This window comes from Peromyscus eremicus, chromosome 14 (genome assembly GCF_949786415.1).
Source record: "Peromyscus eremicus chromosome 14, PerEre_H2_v1, whole genome shotgun sequence".
Taxonomy (NCBI): domain Eukaryota; kingdom Metazoa; phylum Chordata; class Mammalia; order Rodentia; family Cricetidae; genus Peromyscus; species Peromyscus eremicus.
Genome location: NC_081430.1, coordinates 64052706 through 64078114, shown reverse-complemented (window position 1 = coordinate 64078114; position 25409 = coordinate 64052706). Strand labels below are relative to the sequence as shown.

The 25409-nt window shown below is 47.3% G+C and overlaps 1 protein-coding gene across 1 annotated transcript in view; it reads right to left on the bottom strand.

Moving 5' to 3' along the window:
* The window catches only part of Ptprn2 (protein tyrosine phosphatase receptor type N2), a 749243-nt gene that overhangs the window by 34209 nt on the left and 689625 nt on the right, over positions 1-25409 (bottom strand). The window contains exons 16-17 of the mRNA XM_059279385.1: positions 17826-17899; positions 11687-11764 (exon numbers count right to left, since the gene is read on the bottom strand). Coding sequence (XP_059135368.1) covers positions 11687-11764; positions 17826-17899 — 152 coding nt within the window. The remainder of the gene's footprint in view (positions 1-11686; positions 11765-17825; positions 17900-25409) is intronic.

Sequence of the window (25409 nt, the reverse complement as noted above, 5' to 3'; positions counted from 1 at the left end):
TATAATATTTATTGCCTTCTTCTCATCTATCTAACACACTAATGTGAGGCATTTGGGTGGAGACTTTAAATGTGGCAGGAAATTCCCAACACAGGTAGGGAAGGTGTTTTGGTTAAGTCAGATGTTTGCACTTGCGCTGACGAATTCCTCTGCTTGCAGAGTCACAGTGTATTACAAATCCCAGGCAGTGAGCAGGACCTCCACCTGTAGATCGAAGGAAATCTGCTCGGATGGATTAGAAGGGAAGCTTTAGTCCTGGGTCCCAGGTATAGACTTTAGGCTGTGGGCTGTGGTCCAGGGCCCAGGGAGAGAGTTTGAGGTGCCCCATCTCTGTGCACTTGTCCCGGATGCAGAGTGTCTCCCCTTGTAACCTGCCTTAAAGGCACAGGATGATTTGAGCTCTACTGTCCTGCATGTCTGGGTATCAGGGGCACAGAGTCTCCCTTTATGACTTCTTTCTATGCCAAAGACAAATGTCATCCAGTGGAACTGGGTAGGAGTAAAACCCATTAAACCTGATGCCAGTCTTGTGAGGCCACGGTCCTGATCCACCCAGAGGTGACACAGATCAGAAACTCCCAATGACACTCAGTCTGGCTACTTTGCAGAGGGATCTTCTTTATGCTTGCTCAGCAACAAACAGAAAGAGTCAAAGGAAGTAATTTAGACCATTTATCTAGTCAACATTAAATGCATTCTTTGGCTGTTACTTAGCCAACTGAATAAGTTTACTGACATGAAAACCCATTTTGATTTAAAACTCTATTAAAACATCATTGATTGAACTGTGTCTTTCCCAAAAGTCACATTAGAGTCTTGATCCCTTATACCTGAAACCCTTTTTGGAGACAAGATCCCTGCTGAAATCCTGCCAGAGGAGAGCCCTCCCTAATTCCCCAGTATAGCATCCCTATAGAAAGGGAGCAGCGGGTGTGGTGATACAGACAGCCACGGGAAGATGAGTGGGACTGGATGAATACAGCTACAAATCAAAGGATGCCAGGAGCCACATGGAGTTATACGCAGGATTCTCTCCATCCTCGGAGATCACAGCCCTGCCCACGTTTTGATACCCAACATTCTGGGTATCTAAACCAGTTCTGGCCTCTAGAACTGTGGGGGACTGTTTTAGGCATTTTAATCTAACCAGTTTGTGACACTTTGTCATAGGAGTACAAGCAAGTGAGTGCACCCATGGATGTGTCACCGCTGCCATCAAAATGATCCACAAATACTGGAAAATGTCAGTCCTGTTCAGATTTCATTTAGTCAACTAAAGCAGATAAAAAATAAATACTGTGTCTCCTCGAAGTCATTTTAAATGATTACACATTTAACTAGCAAATGAAAACCAACCCAACTGAAAATGGGCAAAGGGTCTGAACAGACTTCTTCTCTAAGAAGATGTGCAAAAGCTATCAGGTAAGGAAAGGTGCTTAACATTGCAGATTGTCAGGATGATGTGCATCAGAACCACAAGGAGAGCTGGTTAGAGAGCTCAGTAAAATGCCTGCTGGGCAAACATGAGGATCTGGGTTTATTTCCAGTACTCACATACGAGCTGGGCATGGTGGTACATGTCTATAAACCCATTGTTGGGAGGGCAGGGGCGGGTGCATCCCTGGAACTCATTGACTAGCTGGCTTAGCTGAACTGGCAAGCTCCAGATTCAAGGAACGACCCTGTCTCAAAAGATAAGATGGGGATAAATAAGCAGAGGAAAGCTCCTGGTGTTGACCTCAAGTTGCTATGTGTGCACATGCACTCCCTTACACACAGGTGCACACACACACACACACACACACACACACACAGAGGCACACACACTACCAGAAGATGTTGCCTAACTCCATTTGATGGCTATCATTGAACAAATGAGACTGTGAGCATTGATAAGAAACAGAAGAGGGGCTGTACAGCTGTGTGTGTTGGGAGTGGGGCATGAAGTGGCAGAGCTCTTATGAAAATCAGGGCATGAATTCCTCAAAATATAAAAATGGTATACCCTAAAACCAAGCCCTTCTGACTCTGGGCACAGATCCAAAGGAGATGAGATAAACAGGTTGGAAAATCTATATTCAGTTCACAATGGCCAAGACATGGAATGGCAGCTACTCATAGTGAGTGGCTAAAGAAAACATGTAGACCCAGCACCATGAGACACTATCAGCCCCCAAAACATGGCATCATGGGGGAGGATATCCTGCTAAGTGAAACAGGCCTGGCAGAGAAGCACAAGCTCCCACAACCCCACTCACACGTGATGCTCCAGAATCAAACTCAAGAGTATCCGCAGCACTGTTCTGGAGTCCAGTGTATGCACACCTGTGAAGGGATGTTGGTCACCGGGTGTGAACCTTCAGCCATAATGAGTAAGTTCTGTAGATGGGGTGCTGAAAGCCCATAATTCCATACTGTGCTCTGGCCCTGATGAGAGGGGTCCTGAGGCATTCCTAACTCAAAATGGGAACTGAATAGATGGACGTGTTTATTCATTTCATTTCAGTAGTCAACGAAAACACTGTGTGTGCCTTAAACACGTACAACTGAAGAGACACAACAAAACAAACAAACAAACAAACAAAAAAACACTCTGCCAAAGCCCCATGAGATCCAAGTAAAGGAAGAATTAAACCTTTTCTATAGACAGTATCCCTGGTCCCTTGTGCAGAAAATGACTCCCTCTACCCAGTCTACCCAGATTGCTTGTGATGGACGCTTTCATCCTGCCGTGGAGTTACCCATCCTCACACCTTTCTCCAGGTTGTCATCTCCTTACAGATGAGATCCTGGTCTTATTGTCATTTCAACCTTAGTACAGTCCACGCTTAATTAAAAACATTGCAGTTTTTAAAAGGGACCACGGTGGGAGTGGAGAGATGGCTCAGTGGTTAAGAGCACTTGCTGCTCCTGCAGAGGACCCAGATTCAGTACCAAACACCCACACAGCCATCTGCAACTCTGTTTCAGGGGATCTGCTGGCCTCTGCGGGCACTTGACACACACATAACACACACATATACATGCAGGCAAACAGTCATGCATATAAAATAAAAATAAATAAATCTTATTTAAAAAAAAGTCGAATACTGACAGCAGAGATTTGCCTCCAGTAAGCACTCTACTTTAAGAAACAGAAAGGACCCAGTGTGTTGATGTGAAAAGAGAAAGGCATCACTATCAAGGGCTTTGTGAGTCCTCCCAGGGCCTGCTTGGGTGCACAGAAAACTAGTTTTTGATTTTTTTAAAGATAGGTATATTTGTATGCATGCTGGAGCTGTTTGCACTGGAAGACAGCTTTTTTTCCGGAAAAAAAATCAAGCACTTCCCAGTCATGACTGTGCAACTCATGTCTGCCATGAATCACTCCTCACAGGCTGAGCCCAGTAAGGAGATGCTGAGTGGATGATGAGAAGCCTAAGAACACTGATGACTCCTGAGGCTGAGTACTAAGTAGATCAAAGAGGGAAACAGTTTGCCTGTGATATCCTGCTCATGGAGGACTCAGACCCCACATGTGTTCTCTCAGGCTCAGGCTAGCCTAAAAGTCATAAGCCTCCTGCCTCAGTCTCTTGAGTGCTGGAATTATAGGTATGTGCCACCATATCCGGACCTAATATAATCTTAAACTTTTTTATTAAATTAATTTATGTGACCAGTGTGTGTGTGTGTGTAAATGCGTGCAAATGCCATAGCCACTTGTGTGGATGTCAGAGGACAAGTTGTGGAAGTCACTTCTCATCTTCTACCATGTGGGTTCCCTGAGATTGAACTCAGGTTGCCAGGCTTGGCAGCAAGCACCCTCGTCCAGTGAGCCATCTTGTCATCCCTCTGACGTCTTCTTAGTCAACAAATACACATTAGTGTGGTATCTGCCCACTTAGAGCTGATACCTGAAGGTGATCTGATCTAAGGAAACAGTAGAAACATTGATCCAAGTTGCAAACAGAAGGGATTTTTCTATGGCTAATGAGCAGACCCTGTGACCACCAGCCACAGGGGTGCAGTCTGACGGGGAGTGAGTCCTCTGCCTGTACTTGCTTCTCCTGGTAATGTTTTGTCCAAGGAAAAGAAAAAGCACGAAAACAAGGAATCTTGTACTTTACTGGAAACCACCTAAGAGTTCTCTTGGACAGATGTGACAGCCTGCTTGCTTGTCAAGCAGATTTCCTGTGGTTTGGGGTGACCACATTTCACTGAGAAGGGGGGGGGGTCCTTGTACCACAGCAGTTCTCATAAACTCAAGTTCCTACGATTCAGACGTGTGCAACCATTTTAGGTGGATTTATTGCCAGCTGTTTACACATGCGTGAAGCTTCCCTGGGGGCCACTTGGAATCCCGTGTCTCCAGCCTGCAGCCCAGTTCCAAGTGAATACATGTGGGGTCTCCTTAGAGAGAAGGGCCTCTGATGGGTGCCACCCTCTCCTTTATCTTCCTCCCCTTTTTTTTTTTTTTTTTTTTTTTTTCTGAAACTGGGACCTGGCCAGGTTTGAAATGCAAGGAGGAGAGGGAGAGAAAGGGAAAAAAAAGGTCAGGGAGGAAGAGGGGGAGGAGGGGAAGGAGAAGAGGAAGAGAAGGAGGGAGCAGGAGACAAAGGAGAGTGAAAAGGAACGGGTACTACACATGGACCAGCCAGGGCATTTTCAGCCGTATGTTGGTTAGTTTAGATTGTCGCCTTGACACACTGTAGAATCAGCTGGGAAGGGGAAGGCTCTCAACGAGGTTCTGTCCAGATCAGATTGGCCTGTGAGCACATCTGTGAGGCATTTTCTTAATTGAGTTACTCCAAGTGGGAAGACCCACCCTGAATGTGGAGGTGCCACTTCACGGTTTGGGAGCTGAGCACTAGCACACGTGTGTGTGTTCACTGCTCTTCACTCTGGACTGTAGGTGTAATGTGACCAGTTCTCTTAAGTTTTCCTCACTGTGACTTCCTGCTCTGGTGACTACAGTCTGGAAGTTAGCCAAATCTATCTTTTCTCCCTTAAATTGATCTTGCCAGGGCATGGATATATATATATATCACATCAGAGAAAAAAAAGAAGACAAGCTGTGATCCATAAATACTTGCTAAAAACAAACTCAGCCTAATTTAAATGTTTGCGTGGCATGGGGAATGAATGTGCCATTTCTCATTGCAAGGCTACCAACCATGATCATGGACACATCTAGACAAAGCCCAGATTTAGATTAGGAAGTTTATAGAGAGTTTTGTTGTTGTTTAGCTTTTTTCACTTTTAAAAGGTTGTGAATGTGTGCATCCAAAATCCAGGAGAAGAAACACTCGAAATTCGACGTCCTGGGAAGATACGTTTTCCCACTGAACTGTCCTCATTTCTGTCCGTGTTCCTCAGAAAACATACTTTTTGCTGAGCCACTCTGCCCTGTGTAGTTCCTGTGCTCACCTCCCCTGATCTCCACACCACGCTGGCAGAATCAGAGGGTCCCTCTCCTCACCAACAGCCAAGAGTAGACAGGAATGGGTAACCATGGCTGCTTTGCCATGAGTGTCTGGAGCTAAAGGGCCCTGGGGGACGTGAGCCTTCCTGGAATCATGCCCTGTAAGTAACTGTATCCAAAGCTCAGCTCCAGACCAGGCTGGATGAGGACAAAGCTCACCCACACAGGTTTATCCTGGAGGCGTAGCTCCATTGGGATGAGTCTGAACGGCAATCAGCCGCTGAGACACCATCGGCCTTAACATCAGAGTTTGAAATGTTTTTAATTAGTTGGCAAGAGACCATCAGTGAGGCATGCTGGGATTGTGTCTGGAAAACTAAAGGTTTGACTCTTGGTGGCATTGGGGACAATGTGTAGACTGGCTGAGAAGCCCGGCACAATGTGAAAGTGGTACTTCAGCTGATGGCTAGGCAGCACACACCAGCCTGGGCTGTGGGCATCTTACACACTATGGTGGTCAGCATTCTGTCACACCACTGCAATCCCTACGTTTCCAGCTCACCCTGATGAGACCCTGAGCACATGGGAGGACACCCTCTCACCCTATTCATCCTCCATGGTTCTTTGCTTAGGTTTATCCTGTAACTGTAGCCTTCAGAGGCAGGCACTCAGGGTAGGCTGAGGACAATGACAAGGAACACCAAAAGCCAGTGATGAGAACTGGCTGGATGCTTGCATGGATCCTTGCCCCATCACCTACAGCCTTCCTCATGTCTCCAGCGAGTATTAATGTGTATTTCTGTCCATGTATACTGTCCTGTACCTTTGTGGGCATCCTCTGCCTGGAAGGATTGCTCCATATTTGTGGAGACCCACAGCCTCTACATCCTTTAACTCTTCTTAGACACATGAAGAATGTGCCTCTCCATGCCTATGCCATGGGACTAATCACTGTCTCTTAAACACTTGCCTCTTTGATGCCAGAAGTCAGCACAACAGGGTCTCTGCCTTTCCAAGAACACCCATCCCACCCCTGGGGCCTCCATGCTTACAAGAAACATGGTAAAAACGCATTTGGGGCTGGGCAGTGGTAGCACACGCCTTTAATCCCAGCACTCAGGAGGCAGAGGAAGGTGGATCTTTGTGAGTTCAAGGCCAGCCTGGGCTACAGAGTGAGTTCCAGGAAAGCTGCAAAGCTATACAGAGAAACCCTGTCTCAAAAAACAAAAACAAAACAAAACAACAACAACAACAAACACTTGGGGGTCACCTGGATCTGGATTTAGAATGTGTCCTGTCCTAGCCAGCTTGTGGCCCTCGCAGGTCCTGCATGGCCTCAGAGCCTCTGCTTCTACTTGATAGAATCAGACTCATGAAACATGGTCCACATTCAAACTATAGTAAGATATGTGTGACGTACAATATACTGTTTCTCAGTGCTCAGCTCAGAGGCAGAACACACATTCATGCTGTCAGGCAGCCATCCCTACCACCCATCTCCATAACATTCCCATCCTCCCAAGCTGAATCACTGTCTCCATTAAACACCGATTCTCCTCTCCCCATGCATGTGGCACCTATGGTCCTCTTCCTAAATGTGACTACGACCACCCTTGGTGTCCCAGGCAATGTTTCATGAGGCTTGTGCTACATCTCCATAGGGTAGTCAGTGGTCAAACAAGACCAGGTGCCTGTCCAGGGTCTCACACATGAGAAAGAACATTGAGTGTTACTTTCCTCTGTCTTTGTCCCCCTAACATGTGAACCTGCCTTTCACTCCACATGGCCCAGTGTGGTAAGCAGAAGGCACTTTTCACACCGAAGTATCTTTTCTACAGAAAGATCCTGGGACCTTTATGTCCCATGCACAGAGATTCAAGCATACAGGACAGCTGACCCTGTCTTTTCCTCCTTTTCAGACATTTACCCTCTCCAAAGACCGGTCGGCACTTATCAGTGGGGGACCTGTGAGTATCACAGACAGAAGCATGAGGAATTATGCTGTCTTAGCAATTATTTCAGAAGGCCTCAATAAAACAGTAAAACTTCACAAATCCAAATGAACACTCCCTCTTTAAAAATCCACTGGTGTGTGAAGAGCCCTTCCAAGTGAAGGAGCAGAGCCCACATTAGACAGGCAGGCAGGTTGCCTGCCGTAGACCTCCAGGCCAAGCTTTCCGGGCACCAGCGGTGATGGTGTGACAAGTGAACAGAGCCCACGTATGGCACTGGCTGCTGAGGACCCCTTTCCTACCCTTCTCCTGGGTGGTTCCTCTTTCCTTCTGTGGTTTTAGAACTCTGTGCCATGCTGGCTGCTCCCGTAAATTCCCTGGTATGCTCTAGTTTTATTTCTCAACTGTATGAACTCTGGGCCCAGAAGTGGACACAGAATTCCAGACATGGTGTGAGCAACATGGAGGAGAGGGGAAAGCCTGATTATTCCCTGCTCGTGACAAAATGGCCCCCCTTCAAATGCTGGATGTTTTCCCTTTAAAATATTTTTATTTTCTTGCTGGGGAGTAGTAGTGTATGCCTTTAGTCCCATCACTCAGGAGGCAGAGGTAGGTGGATCTCTGAGTTTGAGGCCAGCCTGGTCTACAAAGTGAGCTCCAGGACAGCCAAGGTTACACAAAGAAACCCTGTCTTGGAAAACCAAAAATAAATAAACAAATATTATGTTCTCATTTTAGTTTTTGAGAAAGGGTCTCACTTTGTAGCCCAGGCTAGCCTTGATTGCCATTCTCAGGCCTTGGCCTCCCAAACACTGTTACTACAGAGGGCTGTTGTTACAAATCTAAAGTCTGTCTAATCTCACCCGTGTGGTTTACTCTTTGAGAAAAATCCATTGCTGAACCCTTACTCTGTCTCCTGCCAAGGAAGCTAGTGGGAAAGGGTTAGCATGAGGCTCCTTAGTTCTCAGGCAGCAGTCCACGCTCTCTGCTGTGGGTTCTTCATTTACGGACCTGACCAGCTGCAGAATGGAAATGTTTGACAAAACTTGTGCCTGTCCTGTAGACATACAGACTTTAATCTTTCCATCATTGCCCCAAACAGCATAGTTTAACAAGTGTGTGCACAGCATGGAACAGAAGTAGGCAGGAGTGTGTGAGGTTGGAGCCATGGGCTGTTCAGAAAGTCTCAGAGGGTAGATGGTGTCCTTGGAAACAGAACAGGTATGGTGACACATGCCTGTAATTCCAGCATTTGGGAGGTAGAGGCAAGAGGGTCAGGAGTTCAAGTTAAGATGAAGTCACAGTGGTCAGGATGGACTGTGAGGCCATTGCCTGGGGTTTGGATCAGGACGGGAATCTGAACAGGGATGGGGAAGGCCATGAAGTCATGGAGCTTCAGACAGATGCTGCAAACGGTTATGATGCCCACACTGGAGAGGTCCAAGCAGAATTCCCCGCAGTGCAGCCATGAGGACTCAGTCCTTGTGGGCCTACGCCTGAGACTTCTGGCCATCTGGGCTGACGGTGACTCCTGCTGTCTTTGCCACTGGCTCACGGTGTGTAGCCACAACAGCTGCAGGGAAGGATTGCAGCCATGCTCCTTCCTTGGTTGTTGACCATGAGACTCCTCCTTCACCCTGGCCTTTGACATGGAAGGTCACTGGTGCCTAACAAGGGCATCCTTTAAACCATGCCTTGCAGGTGTTTGGGTCAGCACTACCTCGGGAGCCAGCCCGGCTTTCTTGAAGACAAGCTTTATGTTGCAACATTCTGTAACAATGTCTCTAGTTCTTTGGTCAAAAACTTGATCCTGTTGAAGGCTAGGCTGGCAACCTTGCAGAGGAGGAGAGACGTCACCTTCAGCCTGTGATCTGATGCTGGTAGCCTGTGCTGCACATGGAGTTTTATCCCTAAAAAATGTGCTCACATTTCTTTGAGCCAGGGGGCTTTCTGTCCTGAGAGAAGGTTTAGATGGTGGGATTCCTGTGTGCATGCTGCTTGGCCAGCAGCAAAATTAACTGTCCATTTGTGTTTTTATGAACTCATCTGGGACTGGAGTCCATTTTTATGGACTCAGTGAGAAGGAGCTATGCTGCATGGATGTGGGCACCTCGGACACACAGCATGGAGGCTGACCAGCTGGACCTGCAGGTTCTGGCAAGCTAGTGTACCCTCTTTGTGTCTGCTTTTTGTACAGCTCCTAGCTCCTAGCTATAATCCTCTAAAGAGGCATCCTTGACATGGGTACATGTGAGAATCTGTCCGCTTGCTGTGCAGGCATGGGACTCCCCTAGCTGTAACCCTGGCTGTATCCTTGAAGTAGGCGCATGTGAGAACCAGGCATTCTGGTGGAAGGGGTAAGACTCTTTTGTTTGCTTTGCTGCATAGCTAGCCGCTCTGAGGCTTCACGAAGCACAAGTGTGCAGCCGTCCTGAGGTGCAGAACCTGTGGGCCACAGACACCTCCGGTTGTGGAATGGCTGTCACCACACGGAAGATGTCCTGTCTCCCAGAACTGTATGCTAAGTTCTGACTGGAGTGTGTCTCAACTGACCCTGTGCTTCATCTCACTTTAAAATTTTTCCTTTGGTGATTCCAATTAGAGATGTTTTCTCTAAAACGTCCCGTGGACAGTGCATAGTGATGAAAGGAGCCATCTCCAGCAACTACAACAGTCTGCAATGAGCAGGAGGCAAGTCAAGCTCTCCAGCTCACTAGCCGTGAACTTGGCTAAGTGATGTACCTCCTGGTTTCACAGACTGATGTGTAAAGCCTCACTTCCCATGGAGCGGGAAGTGGGTGTGAGCAGCTGTACCAATCCCTCAGTGGGCCTGTGGCTCTGTTGGTTTGAGGACCCTCACATGTATGAAGCACTGCATTGGTGGGTGAAACATAAGCACAAGTAAAGGTGGAAGAGCCAGATGCCATTCCACACACACTCAGGATCCTATGGGCATTTTTTGTCCTGCCATCCAATTCAGAATGTTCTTTGTATTTCTTCCTGGGTATAGCTCTGAGCAGTTGGACAGACAAGTTACTTCAAGAAGACATAAGGAAGGCTTCCACATGAAAAGTCTTCCCAAGGTGATATGCCCAAGTTCCTTGTGAAACTGGATAGTTTTCTTTTGGTCTGGACAACTCTTGTGAGCTTCACATGTAGGGCATCTGAGTATTCTCTGAGCTGAGGAACCACTATGTGCTCAACACCAACCTTATAGCAAAGGTCACTAGTTCCGTGCCACCCTTAAGAGCATCTGCCGGGCAGCTCAGCGGTCCAGTTTCATTTGCTTTCCCAATGGCATGAGGAAGGCAGACAGAGGAGCAGGGAGTCACATGGACATGTTCCATACTCGGCCTTACCCCTCCTGGCTGGTGAGTCTTGCACTCACAAAGCAGGTGACGAAATTTGAGCCTCAGCTGCGGGAATTCTAATCTCTTCCTTTGCATTTCCTTTTCACGTAGAGTTGGGAAAGGGGACGGCAAAAGTCTGGAAGGCCAGTTGATTTACTGACCTTTGGCACATTAGTCTATCTTTTGTGAATCAATAAACTATAAAACAGTATCAAGTGATCCAGGGTAATTTGGTCTCGGTTAGCACACTATTGCAGCTCCATTGCTCACACAGGGGTGTGTGGCGGCCCCCTGGGTCTCCTGCAGCACACCCAGCAGTGCCCGCCACCCTGCCTATGTTCCAGGATCCCTGTGGGCTGACACATGACCTGAGGGTACAGCCTGCTGCTAAAGGGTCCCAGCCCTAGATTCCAGTGGGTGATCCGCCACGCCACATCCCCAAACACAATCTGGGACCCACCATGACCTGCCCAAACCTAGTCCTATTAATCCTGGCCAGGGAGGGGCACTCTCTTGGCCACCTAACTCTGTCTGCATCTGTACACATTAGAACTAGTTCCCAAGTCCCAGCCTTATTCTGGGCGATGCAGGATTGTGCTGGATGGAGAGACCAAGATGGCCTTTCAAGTATAAAATTAAAAATCCTCAAAGAAGATAAACTGTATTTTGGATACATTTTTCAGCTTTGTAAAAATAAAACAACAGATAAAAGGCACATTTGAAGGAAATATCCTGTAAATGCATATTAATTTCACTTCTTTATCTTTTATACAGTTAAATCATAATATGGCTAAGGAGTAAAAAAATCTTTAAAACATTAAACATCTCAGATGAGAAAATAAAGAACTCTTATAACTTCTGTAATATCTGAAAAGCATTATAAACAGGGCTGAATTTGGTTTCACTGAATCCAAATGTGTTAATTTATGGACAACTCATTAAAATTTTGTCTTTAGAAAAGAAAATTAATGAAAAAGATTCACCTGCCAGAAGTCGGCCACGGTAGCGGGAAGTGGGCCCTGGGTGGCAATGTATGCGGGGTTTCGGGGGTCATGGTCCATCTGCAGGAAGAAGAGAGTGGGTACAAGCGTCAGTCACTCAGGCAGGGAGACTTTGGAACACAGGGCTGTTAACAAACAAATCCTGCATGGCAAGACCCATCACCCTCAGATGAAAACAAGTGTACAAAAGCCAGGAGCCTCTAATTGACCGAGTCCTTCAGCCTGGCTGTCACGTTCCAGAGCAGTGCACACAAAGGAAGACCAGGAGCCGAGCAGGACAGAGCCAGCACCTGGCTGTACAGGCAGTGCCGTTCAGCACACACTGAGACTCTGCTTGGGGCAGGGAGACAGCTCCACCCACTCCAGCATGTGTGGAAGCCTGCCAGCACTGGACTTCAGTAAGAGTGGCTAGACCTGAGCCATGGGCCCATGCCCACATGCAGTGGACAAGTTTGTGGGTCTTGAAAGAGTGACCACATAAAGAGATGCCTGACTGAGGAGTTCATCATGTTGGGTGTTCTGCTCATCTTGGGAGGGGCACATGCAGCCAGCTACTTGGCCTGGGGATCACTGGCCTCATTTCAGTGTATGTGTGTCTTCCACATGTCTGCATGTGTGTGTTCATCTGTGTGTGTCTACAAATACATGAGTGATTTGCATGCTTTTGTGTGTGTATAACCATGTGTCTATATGCCTATGTGTATGTGTCTGTCTTCACATTTGTATCTAACGTGTCTGTCTGTGTGTGTGTGTGTCTATATGCATGTCTCTATAGATGTATCCGTATGTGTGTATGTCTTCATGTCTGTGTCTGCGTCAGCATCTCTGTGTTTCTTGGTGTGTGCATTCCGTCTGTGCCTATCTCGGTGTGTGCATTCACAGGCACTTCACAGACATGGGCCAGCCTTCTAGAAGTCCATTTCCATCTCATCTCTTCTCTGACTATGAGAGACCGAGAACAAAGAGTGTGAGTGAGGCTACTTGGTTTGTCAGCATGTGCCTCGCTTGCTCCCACGGTGGAAGTCCGGCATAGCAGCCCTTAGTCACAGTGGTTGACTTGAAGACTGACTATGCAGGGAAAAAAGAAAATGGACACAAGAGCAAACATTGTGAGGTGCACAGAAAAGAAGCCAGATTCACGGGCTTCCTGCAGGGTCATCCTTGGACACTCTACAAATAACAAGGACACTGGGTATTGCTCTCCCCAAGTTACAGAGCAGTTCTTCCCCTTTCAAAAGTGACCCAGAGACCAGCCCTAGGGGAGAAGACTGGGACACTGCATGGGGGTGGAATCTGGTCAAGACAGCCACACAGTCAGACCCACCCTGTCCTTGCCAAGTCCAAAGCTGGCATCCAACATGTGGACTTTTGTGTTTGATTAAAGATGTAGAATGTGGAATGAGGCCATAGCTCAGTGGTAGAGCACTTTCCTAGTGTGTATAAGGCCCTGAATTTGAACACACACACACACACACACACACACACACACACACACACACACACACACAGAGGAGTGGGGGGCTGCATTTAAAAATAACTGTTGACAATTCATTTCTCAGCACAACCATAAAGGAAAAATGTTTTAACCATATGCTCAGTGTGGATGCGCGGGAAGAGTCTCGAGCCCCCGTGAGCCCATGCACTGCTTGTGAGCACTCACAGGGATGACGGCTGTCAGCACAGAAAGGTGCTGGATGCACCTTGTAATTATGTGAGCCATAAAAGAGGGCGAGAGCACAAGGCAGCTGGTGCAGGTTACTCCAACACAACAGCGATGCGATGCTGGCTGGGGTGGGGGCAGGGCAAAAGCTTTCCGTGCATCTAATTTCATGATTCGTAATTAAAACTGGACCTCATTTTGAGATTCCCAGCATACACAATACAGGTAAAATTATGTTTCTCACACTGAAAGCCCCAATTAAGATGTTTCAGCAGAAAAACGCTTAGCAGAAATGAGGAGTTTTGATTTTTCAAAATATGCATTTGCTGGGGTGACAGCTATTTACAGAGACCCTGTCTCTCCTGCAAACAGCCAGGCAGGGGAAGTGGGTACCTCACTCCCTACTCGGATGCGATTTCTTTTGCCTAAAATTGTGACATGTTCAAACTACCAATTAAACTGTTTTCAGAATGAGAACTACAAGATTAAAAGGAAAAATATGGGCAGTGTTTCCAGTGTTTGGGGAGGGCAAATGTGTCCACTTTTGTGATAGGTCTGAGTTGTCATTAAAGAAAAATCCTCTAACCCCATCAAACTTGTTCAGACACCAGGCAGAAGTAAAGAAAGCCAAGGGTGGTACAGGAAGCATCCAGGAGAAGAGGTGGTGAGCAGCTGCAGATGCAGGGCAGGGAGATGATGCCCAGGCAGTGCTGCCTTTCCAGGAGGTGACTGTACAGAACACTTGGTGCCCACCAGTGTGAGGCAGCAGGAAGCCTGCCCTGGTTTGGTTCAGTCTTTGAGTAAAAGTGAGGCAAATGTTTAGCTAGACAGACAAAAGTTTTACCACATCTGAGTTTTCAAGGCAGGATAACCGTGTTTGGAGGAGGGTGATGAGTTTCTGTGAATGAGACTTTTCTTAATAGGGGAATCTAACAGACCTGCCACTCCAGCATCCTCTACCCTTCATGGCTGACATTTCTCTCTTTTCTTCACATTGCTTCCCGTTTCTGCTTACAGCTTCCATACACAAGCTGCCAGTTATCCACAGTTCTATTGTGTATGATAGGGTGGGGGGTGTGGGTATGCTGGACACTCTGATTTCTAGGTACATGTTATCAAATGGAACTCCATGGACATGAGTACATGCACGTGTCCAAGTAGATATTCTGAGTGCATCAGTAAATACTTGCAGGGCACTGAGGTGGATACCATGCTCAGGGGCTGGCAGCTGTTGGGGACACACCCACACTTCCTTTGTGAAGTTTCCCCTCTGCTGCTGTGAGCATACCATTTAGCTTCCAGTGGTAAGATAACAGACTGGCAGAGCAGTGGTCTCATCAACACTGTCTCCCTAATGGGATCTTCCTTGGGGACCCAGCCTGCTCAGAGAGATGAGTATAACAGATAATCCAAGGAGATTCATTCAAGTGACTTTAAGGAAACCAAGTCAGAAGGCACTAGGACCCAAGAACACTGAGTCTACGAGTTCTGCTTGAACAGTATAATAAAAAGCAAAGCCATTCACCTGTGTTGACTCTAGCCTTTGCTGAGCTGATTCTCAGGGTGTTATCACAACATGGGGTGCAAGTCTGTGTATTTACACATGAACAACTTGAAGAACAAGCTAGTGTCTTTCTGTTAAACATAGAGGGCAACTGTTAAATGTGTGAGTGACTGGCTTCTTCACACTGAAGCCCTCAGAAATGTCCCAAACAAAACTGACTTTAAAAACAGAGCATCCAGCATTCCAAGTCAGAAGCCCTTAAGAGTTTGGGAGGAGGGAGGAGGGCACACATCCCCACTGCAGATGCTAGTGAAGAAGTGTCTACTCCAAATGGGTCCTGTCCTCCCCAGGGTACCCCCCAAAATAGCCAGTTTAGGGAGAAACACAGGGTCCTGGGTGCTGCAGTTATTCAGAGTGACTGTATTTACTCTAGTTCTCCTGTGTCTCCTACAGCCCTCACGTGAGCCAAGTTTCACAGACTTCTTCTTCTTCTTCTTCTTCTTCTTCTTCTTCTTCTTCTTCTTCTTCTTCTTCTTCTTCTTCTTCTTCTCCTTCTCCTTCTCCTTCTCCTCCTCCTCCTCCTCCTCCTCCTTCTCCTCCTCCTCCTCCTTCCTTCTCCTTCTCCTTCATCTTCTTCTTTTTGATTTTTCAAGGCAGGGTTTCCCTATGCAGCCCTGGCTGTCTTGGAACTCTCTGTGTAGACCAGGAAAGCCTCAGACTCAGGGATCCTCCTGCTTCTGCCTCCAGAGTGCTGAGATTAAAGGCCCGTACCAACATGCATGGCCAGGATGCTTTTTTAAACTCCAACAGGACTAGACTCTTGTCCTGATGCCAAGTCTTCACATGGGGAGGTCCTTGGTATGAGAGCTTTGGAACCAAGAGACACTGCTTAAGGCACTTTCATACTCTGAGTAGAGATTTAACACTGGTGTATACCAAACTCATAGGCACAGATGTTTGCCTGAATATTTTCTGAGAGCCCACGAATTGTCCCCCGCACTTGGCCGATTTCTTAGGACATCTGTCATCCTTTTCTTAGGATCCACCACGTCCTGACTTAAATTAGTTAAATGCATTCAGACTGGAACATTCCTTTTCCTCCTGCCACTGACACAGTAGGATGAACAACTGAGCTTGTGTCTTGGTGGTGTGAGGAATCTCAGGCTGGTTTCAGGTCACACGCTGGGCTCCTGTTTGCACCATGGCTGAGTGGGTGGCTTTACTCGGTCTCAAGGCCTCCAGAGTAAGCTAAGCTCAGTACTGAGAGTGAGCCATGGTTTCTCTCTCACAAGCACTACGTGGGATGGCAGAATCCCCGTTTACTCTCATGACCCCAATTTAAAAGCAAAGACTGCTCTGGTATTTACTACTGGGTGACTTCCCTGAAATTTAAGGAGGACTAGGCACAGATGTAACTGTTGTAGTTTTACGTGGCACAGCTAGGACTGTCTGGGCTGTAATTGTGAGCTAGCTGCTCATTCAGTGGCTGCTAGGAAGGTCATTATCAGGGTTCCTCCAGTTATCTCAGAGAGACGGCACAATGAGTTTCTTCTGGCTTATTCTTACAATCCAAATTTGAAGGAAAAAAGGAATTAAAATATGAAGTAAAGAGAAAATGAAAGTTACCAGAATATTGCCTTTCCAACTGAACCTTCTGACCTGAAGCTGTGGACAGCAAGGCCTGGGAAGTCACTCTGAACATCGCTCATGGGACCCTCCTGTCACCACCAAAGAATAAATACCCTGTGACCCTTGTGGACCTGTGGATGGTGCAGCTGTGAGCCACGTGAACCCACACTGAGGCAGGGCTTCAGCCTGAACCCTAGCCGGGTGGCATGTACTCTTGACGTTCACACTTGGAAACGACTGCTGCTTCCGTTCTGACTTTCTCATCCAGTTCTTCTCAGGAAGGAGGGGTCAGGATAAGAAGAGAACTGCTTCAGCTGGGTTTGAGTGGCTGTCACCTGTCAGTCTTCGTCATGAAGAGCCTGAGCCTGGGCACTTGCTCGGAAGTGAGTCAGCTAGCAAGGCTCAAGCTAGAGCTTGAATTAGTCCTACAGAAAGACAGACTGAGCAATTCCAAACGAGAACCACTGAGACAGCTGAGCCCAGGCCTCCAAGTCCACTCCTGCTGAGGGAAAGAAGCCATCCCTTAGCGATGCACATGCAGCTAAGTCTGTGTCTGTATGTATGCACATGTAACGGTCTGGGCGCAGGCAGTACAGACCAAACACCAGTTCTTCATTCAGTTCATGTCTCAAAGAGGCTCACACTCACTGGGTGAACATGAGGTCAGGAAATGGGGTCAGCTACACATGCTGGAGTCTTAACCACAATTTTACCCAACAGGGACGGTAACATCTCATAACAGTCTGTCTAAAGCCCTTTCTTGCAAACACACTGGACATGCTCTCATAGATGGCATCCTACTAGAGGAGTGGAAAGAGCCTAGGACATGATGATCCAGGGTTGTAACCTGGAGATGACCTGTGCACTTTTAGTCCTTGGTGCTGTGGGGACCTCATCAGAAAACACTGTACACTGCAGGCCCTGTGTGGAGAATGGGAACTTCAGAATGGAAGTGAGGTTCCTGATGCTTTCCTGAGTCCAACTGAGTGAAACGCCCGATGTGGTAAATGCTACATCTGTCCCAGATCCACACGATGAAACCCTCTGCTTTGATTAGGATGCCTCTGACCATGGTTTGTGACTCTGCATGGCTTCTCTCCCAACTACAACATCCCAGCTCCACAGTGGAAGCCAGCCAAGCCTCCTCTGACACCCAACTTTCCAGTCCTTCTCCCCCGCCACACATACCAGTTTTCCCTCTCTTCTTCTGAGGCTGGAAACAGTGCATCCGTCCTATGCCTAAAGATGTGCCACTAAAGGAATGTGACATCACAAGGAGTGCAGAGAGACAGCCCTGTGTCCTCCCTCCCCAGTGACCATGTACTTACGATGGGGCTGGCATTGATGTAGTCTGAATTGCTATGGCTGTTCTGAGACTTCAGCAGGATCCTGGAGTGGTCATCTGCAAGCAAGCCAAGAGCAGAGGGTTAAATTCTGTCTAGATCTCCAACTGTAGGAATGCTAACCACTGCTTAGGGGGTGCCTGTGTGGGCTCCGTGTGCCCCAAGACTCCCCTTCCAGCCCTTCTCTGCTCTGGTGCCCACCTTGCAATGTGGGCCTTTCCTTTCCACACTCCCTGTATGAATCTTTGGCATAAGGGACATGTACAGGGTGCGTGGGGAAAGGCACCAAGGGCCTCTCATTTAGCAGAATTCAGACACCTTGACAGTTTTCCTGTGTAGAGCTCAAATGCCAAGTTTATCTTCTGTGTAGTGTTAACCGAGCACTGGCCTTTTAGTGACGGACAACTCTGTCAACCAACAGTAAATAAACATAAGCTTGGATACTAACAGGAAGGCTGCCATCTGAAATGTGAGTTGTTGGCAAATCATTAAAACCTTCAGACTACTAGAATAAAAGGAAAGTAAGAAAATGTAGACACCAAGGGTACAAAGGAGAAACATGTTCACTGTTAAAATGAGTCCTCAAAAAGCAGAATCTGACTACTGTGGAAACTGGCCCCACAGTGGGATCAGTGGTACAACACCTCAGATATGGAACAAACTGCCTCCTACCTGCTATGACCCTCTGTGCCTTCTCTCCAGGAATTTCCAAAGTGTGGCTTTAGCAGAAGGTACAGGGTACATGTGGTGTTGGGGCAGATGTGAAGACGGTACCGCCTAAGAGCACAGGCAAAAGATGTGAAGATGGTACTGCCTAAGATCCTGTGAAAGCTACGTTTTCCTCCTTGGGTGGCAAGTTCAGATGTTGCCACCACTTCTGATCACTGCTTCTCCCCACCAGGGATGTGTCTTTGGGGAGCACACAACATCATGTCTTTTCTTCTGGGGACACAAAGACATCCGTGCTTCCCCAGATAGCCACTTCCTGAAGAAGGTGGCTCTCGGGTGCCCTGTGTTTCAGTGAAGGCCTGAGGACTTTTCCCCTCTTGTGTTTCCTGTAATTCATTTTGAGACAGGGCCTCACTATGTAGCTTCGACCACTCTGGAACTTGCAATGTAGACCAGGCTGGCCTCAAACTCATAGAGATTGATCTACTTGCTTCTGCCTCCCCAGTGCTGGGGTTAAAGGCATGCACAACCATGCCTAGCTCTCTGGCTCTTTTGTTTCTCTTGAAGATTTTAATTAAATTTCAAAAAAGTGTGTCTATGTGTGGATGTGCATGTGTTTGTGTGTGTAGTGGGGTGTGGGTGTGCATGTGTTTGTGTGTGTGGTGGGGTGTGGGTGTGCATGTGTTTGTGTGTGTGGTGGGGTGTGGGTGTGCATGTGTTTGTGTGTGTGGTGGGGTGTGGGTGTGCATGTGTTTGTGTGTGTGGTGGGGTGTGGGTGTGCATGTGTTTGTGTGTGTGGTGGGGTGAGGTGTGGGTGTGCATGTGTTTGTGTGTGTGTGGTGGGGTGTGGGTGCGCTTGTGCCATGGTGCATGTGTGGGGTCAGAAGACAACATCATAGAGTTGGTTCTTTCCTTCTACCTTTAATGTAGGTGGGTTCTGGAACTGAACGCACGTTATCAAACTTGCATAGCAGACATTTTACCTACTGAGCCATCTTTATGGACTTTAATAAGATTTTTTATTTGTTAAGTATGTGGGTTTATGTGTGGGTATGTGCACATGTGAGTACAGGTGCCCACAGAAGCCAGAGGTGTCCCATACCCCCATGGAGCTGGACTTTATAGGTAGTTGTGAACTGCCCAAAGTGGGTGCTGAAAACTAAACTTGGATCCTCTGGAAGATCTCCCATAGCACACACTATCCTCTACTTCACTCTGTACTCAATGATGACCTTAAATATTGAATCCTCTTGCTTCCACATCCTAGAACTAGGGTTACAGGCACTCCCCATCACAATGGATTTATGTAGTGCTGAGGATCAAACCCATGGCCTCATACATGCTAGGCAACCAGACTATGAACTGAGCTGCATACACCCCGGCCATAATTAAAAATCACAATAACAACACAACACCAGGGGCTGGAGAGATGGCTCAGCAGTTTATCAGTGCATACTGCTCTTGCAGACAACCTCAATTGGGTTCCTAGCAACCGTATTGGTGTGCCACAACAGCCTGTAACTCCAGCTCCTGGGGATCTGATGCTCTCTTCTGGCCCCTGAGGGAATCTGCACTTGTGCATACACTCACACACAGACATACATGCATGCATGGAATTTAAAACAACCACCACCATGTTCTAGGGCTGGGGAAGTGAAGAGACTTCTATCAGGTTGAACTTGGGAAGCATGATCTCCTGGGGCTCTCGGCAACAAATGGCTGTGGGCTGGCAGTGTGTCAGCGTGTGATGGGACTGTTCCCAGTAGAGACAGGATTAGATGTGGAGCATCCAGAGACAGGAAGAAGGCTCACACATCTCACAGTATGAACATTCACCTACTCACCTATGTGCCTGTGGAAGGATGCAGAAGCCTCATGAAGGCACTTAAGACAGAGGTTGTCAAGCCATCTCTACAGTTTTTAACAGAGGTGTGGATGATAAAAATAAAAAGAAAATCCCATGGTCTTGATGGCTCCTTCCTGCATAACAGTCCTTCTAAGTGCAAACTGACAGCATCGGGAAACTGAGGTATGCCTTCCTTTCTGACTCCAAGTTATCATCATAAGTTTTGGCTAAGGAATATTCTTAATTTCTCCAGTATTCTATATTTTCACACATACTAGAAAAAAAAGTTGGTGTGGTGGTCTGTTAAACCAACTCTGTAATAGAGCTATGTTTCCAGCTGCTTCCAGAGTGTTCCAGAGGGGCACCTGGAAATCTGACTTATGTAAATGTTCTCAACACACCATCCTTAGGTCTGTGCGGATCACAGCTGGGGGCCTCTCCTGAGAAATATTTATAAACAGCTGGGGCTGGGGTGGGAGAGAACAAGGAAAAGAAAGATCCCAGCTCACGATTTCCTGGCTCCAGTGCCGCCTGTTCAGTAAGTAATGTTCTTAGTGCAGTTTCAGGTTGCACTAGGGAGGTCTGAGAGTGACTGTGGCTTCTTTCAAAGGGCCAGTGTGGCCTAGACAGGGTAGCGGTGTGCCTGGGCTTAGCAGGTGGCTGCAGCTGGACTTTCTTATCAGAAAGCCTTGAAAATGTCCCCAACATCTGGAGGCTCAGGGAGAGAAAAGTGGGGTCCAGAAGCCTGAAGTCTGAATGTGAAGAGACTCTGTCATGGCTGCTGCCTGCTACTGTACCACAGAGACAGCTCCACGGAGCTGCGGTGGATCCCTGTGCCAAGCACAGGCAGACGGCACATTTATCCTTTGGTCATTTTTGTAAGAGCCTCGAGTCAGGGAGAGGCCTTCCTGCCCTCAGACAGTATATTTGGTTTTGTACTGTAACATTTTGCTTTTAAACTTAAGCTGTTTTGTTTTTAACATTGGTCCACTTTGGGCCATGTGTTTGGAAACTTGTGCAGTCACCCTGGAAGGGCTAGAGCACCATGGACAGCAGGCTCACGCACAATGTTGTTAAGTCAGTAGCAAATCTCCAACCTAATTTGTGGTTTTCTTTCCTTGTTCATATTTTTAAAGTAATGCTACAGGAGCCAGCAAGAGGAAAGCATACAGTATCATGAGTGTCAAAGACAGGCTTCCCGAACTACAAGGTTTAGCGTGCCTGCCTGTCCTTCAGGATGCTAACGGGGGCAGAGGGGCCCACGAGATCAGTCTATACACGTGAGGCCAGCTGCAAGTTCCAGGGAAGCCAGGGTGGCTGTGAACAAGCAGCTAGTCTACCCCGGTCTCTGCCTTACGAAAAGTTACTCCTCCCTGCTCCCAGGGCAACATGTGCGGCAGAATGGCCGCACACGGCAGCCTGGAGCCATTTCGGTAAACAAGTGCGTGTATTTTACAAAACCCAGTCTGAGAACTCAGAAGCCAGGAACATCTCACTTTCTGCATCTGGTTCTATAGTTGTTGGAGCTATTTTCTCTCAAGTGAGATCCACAATCTCATTACCTGGGAGGGACAGGAACATATATGGAGAACACTGTTGATCAAACCCACCACACACCATCCTCTTCTGACTCAGCCAGTCTCTGTCATACATGAGGACCTTGTTCAGGAATATCCCTAATTTCTACAATAATCCATATGTTTACATACATTTCTTTGATTACCTAGAGCCCTGAACCACATATTAAACAGGGCTATATTCTTTCTTTCTTTCTTTCTTTCTTTCTTTCTTTCTTTCTTTCTTTCTTTCTTTCTTTTTTTTAAGACAGGGTTTCTCTGTGTGGCTGTGGCTGTCCTGGAACTCCCTCTGTAGACCAGGCTGGCCTTGAACTCACAGAGATCTGCCTGCCTCTGCCTCCCGCCACCACCACCAGGCACCAGGACTATATTCTTATTTCAGATTGAAGAATTGGAGGCCCAGAAAGATCAGACAGTGTTCTTGGCCAGTCTCAGGAGAAAACAGCTTCAAGGCTAAGCCCTGCCATTTGCTAGCCTGGAGTGTTTGGATAAATTACTCAACATTTCAGAGGATCGGACTGTCTTTCAAAATATAAGGTTTATTATCTAATTACAAGACTGTTGTGATAAATGGCATCTATTATTGGAACACAGTGAAGAGTTCAGGAATAGGTTTAAGACTACAGATGGACCTACAGATGGAGTGGAAGTCTACTGAGTTAGCAAAATGCGTGTAGAGACCACTGTCTTGTCAGTAAATACAAAATGACTTTCACAAATGCCAACATAAGAAACAAGTTCCTGAGTTGCAAGGGCATAAAGCCCGGGAGGATAGTCATCCTGGAACCCTGTGCAGGGCTCTGAAGTTTCATCACTAATGGATGTGGGATCTCAAATCTTGGTATGTTTCAAAGATTCATGGAAGCCATCTTTGGTTGGCATACCATCTTCTAGATTAGACCTCTCAGAATGGCAGTTTCTATGACTCCTGGGATTGCTACTCATGTGGTCCAAACAAGCTGCAGCACATATCCAGCCATCTCCATCTCAGTGCTACACACATTCCTCCAACTTGCTTGTCTCTTGATATTTCTTTTCTCTCCATGGTGCTCATCCTTCCACGCTCCCCAAGACTCCACGCTCCTCAATCTCACTGTTCGTCATCCCTCCCTGTGCTTATCCCTTCATGGTCATCAGATCTCCATGTGCTCATCTCAGCTCCTTGTCCCCCTCTAGGTTCCTCGTCCCTCCTTGTGTCTCAGACCTCCATGCTGTTCGTCCCTCTGTGCCACGCACTTGTCCGTGTTGCTCACACACCTGTGTTCCTCACTCCTCCTTGTACTTCAATCCAGTGACTGGCCTTCACTTCCTTAATTTCACAGGCCCATTGACAGTTGATAAACAGCAATTATGCAACCAGATATTACCTACTGCCCTCCATAAACCAGACATCAATGCTGCCCCCATGTTCCCAGTGAGGGATCACAAACACAGAGAGATGACCGTGTTCAGACCTGCTGTAGTTAGGCAACAGAACACACTGTTACATGTGTTTGCACCAATACTCTGAGAAGCCAGATGGATGTCTCTGAAGATCTAGGAACAGAAAGCAGTAATGTGACATGCTTTTCTTGTTGCTGTGACAAAGTACCAGAGACAGCAACTTAAGGAGCAATTTAACTTCCTTCATGCTGGAGGAGACATGGTACCTTGTTACGTTGTATCCACAGTCAGGAAGTAAAGCTAGCTGAATGCTGATGTTTGGCTCTCTTTTTCCTTTTATTTGGTTGAGTATACCAGTCCATGGGATGGTACCATCCACATTTTGGGTTGAATCTTTCTTCTTTAATTAAAGTTATTTTTTAAAATTTATGTATGTGGGTGCATGTATGTAATATCTTCATGTGTGTATATATACATGCATCACATGCTTGCCTGGTGCCTGTTGGAGGTCAGAAAAGAGCATGGGATCTTCTGGAACTGGAGTTGTGGGGAATCGTGTGCCACCATGCGAATGCTGGAAACTGAGCCTGGGTCCTCTACAAGTGCTTTTAACCACTGAACCATTTCTCCAGCCCCTAGTTAAGGTTTTCTAAAACACTCTCAGACACACCCAGAAGTGTGTGTGATCCCAAATGTAGCCAAGTTGATAATTAAGATTAATATTCGCGGGGGCTGGAGAGATGGCTCAGAGGTTAAGGGCACTAGCTGCTCTTTCAGAGGACCTGTGCTTGTTTCTCAGTGCCCATACGCGGCTATAACTGTCTGTAACTCCAGTTCTGGCGGATCTAATGCCCTCTTCTGGCCTCTGAGGGCACCAGGCACACACATGGTGCACAGACATACATGTAGGCAAAACACCCATACACATATAATAAAAATAAATCTTAAAAATAAAAGATTAACTCTTAAAACTCAACCTCTTATCCCTCAAATATGTTGCTTTGCATCACAGCATTTCATGCTTGCCCTCTGAAGTCTCACGTCCACCCTTTGATGCAAAATACAGTTAAGTCCGTATCAGCAGGTCCCCACAGCTCGTACAGTTCCGACGCCATTCAAAACTACAAAGCCTGACGTTTCTTCTGAGACCCCAGACGGTTTCAGCTAGCAGCCCAGGAAGATCAAAGTTGCACACTCCCAATATATAACGGCGCAGAATAAACACCCCTGTTCCAGAAGGGAGGGAGGCGATGATGGCAAGGGCGGGACGGAGCAGAATGGAAGCTGACAGAGAAGACAGAACCCTTCAGCCCTGTGTCTGGCATCTGTGGCAGCGACACCAGTCTGCAGTGACGTAAGCACCTGGACTCCAGCAGCCTTGGCTAGTTCCACCAGCGAGACCAGTCTGCAGCGCCATGTCTCCCTCAGGGTGGCCCTGCTCTGGGTCTCCTTAGTGGATATCCCACCATTCTGGCATTTTCAACCATGCAGCTTAGGCTTCAACTTCCTGACTCTATCAGGGCCTTCTTTTTACAGAGCCTGACCCTGTCAGGCTTAGCCTTAGGGGCTTTCTGGAACCCTGCTGTGAACCTCCATGACCCTTTAGTCATTGTGTCCTTCATGCCTGCACACAGTACCATGTGGATGACAATGTCACCTGGAGTGCAGGTGGGCCCCTTGGACTGCAGTTCTGTCCTTCTCTTGCATTGATCCAGGGGAAGCACTGCCCTAGGGAGCTGTTTTCAAGCAGGGAACCCCTTTGTTGGTATTCTCAGTTCAAGCTCCCCCCGCCCCCCACCAGTGAATTTACATTTTCACTAAATAGAGCCTTTGGTGGGTGGGGTCTTTTCCTTGGGGTACATTTCTGTCATCTCGGTATAGAGTACACAGTTTCTCTTTAATGGTGCTAATCTAACAATTTCACTTGCTTTCTGTCTGGGCTGCTTAGTCAACAACTTTAAATTCATTTGTTTCCCTACCAAATGGTACATTTTTCATCTTTCCACTTTGCTTGTTGCCCTGCCCCTGCCCCCACCCCATAGACCTGGATAAGAACCGTGAGCAGTAGCTATGCCAAAGCCTGAGTGCTATACT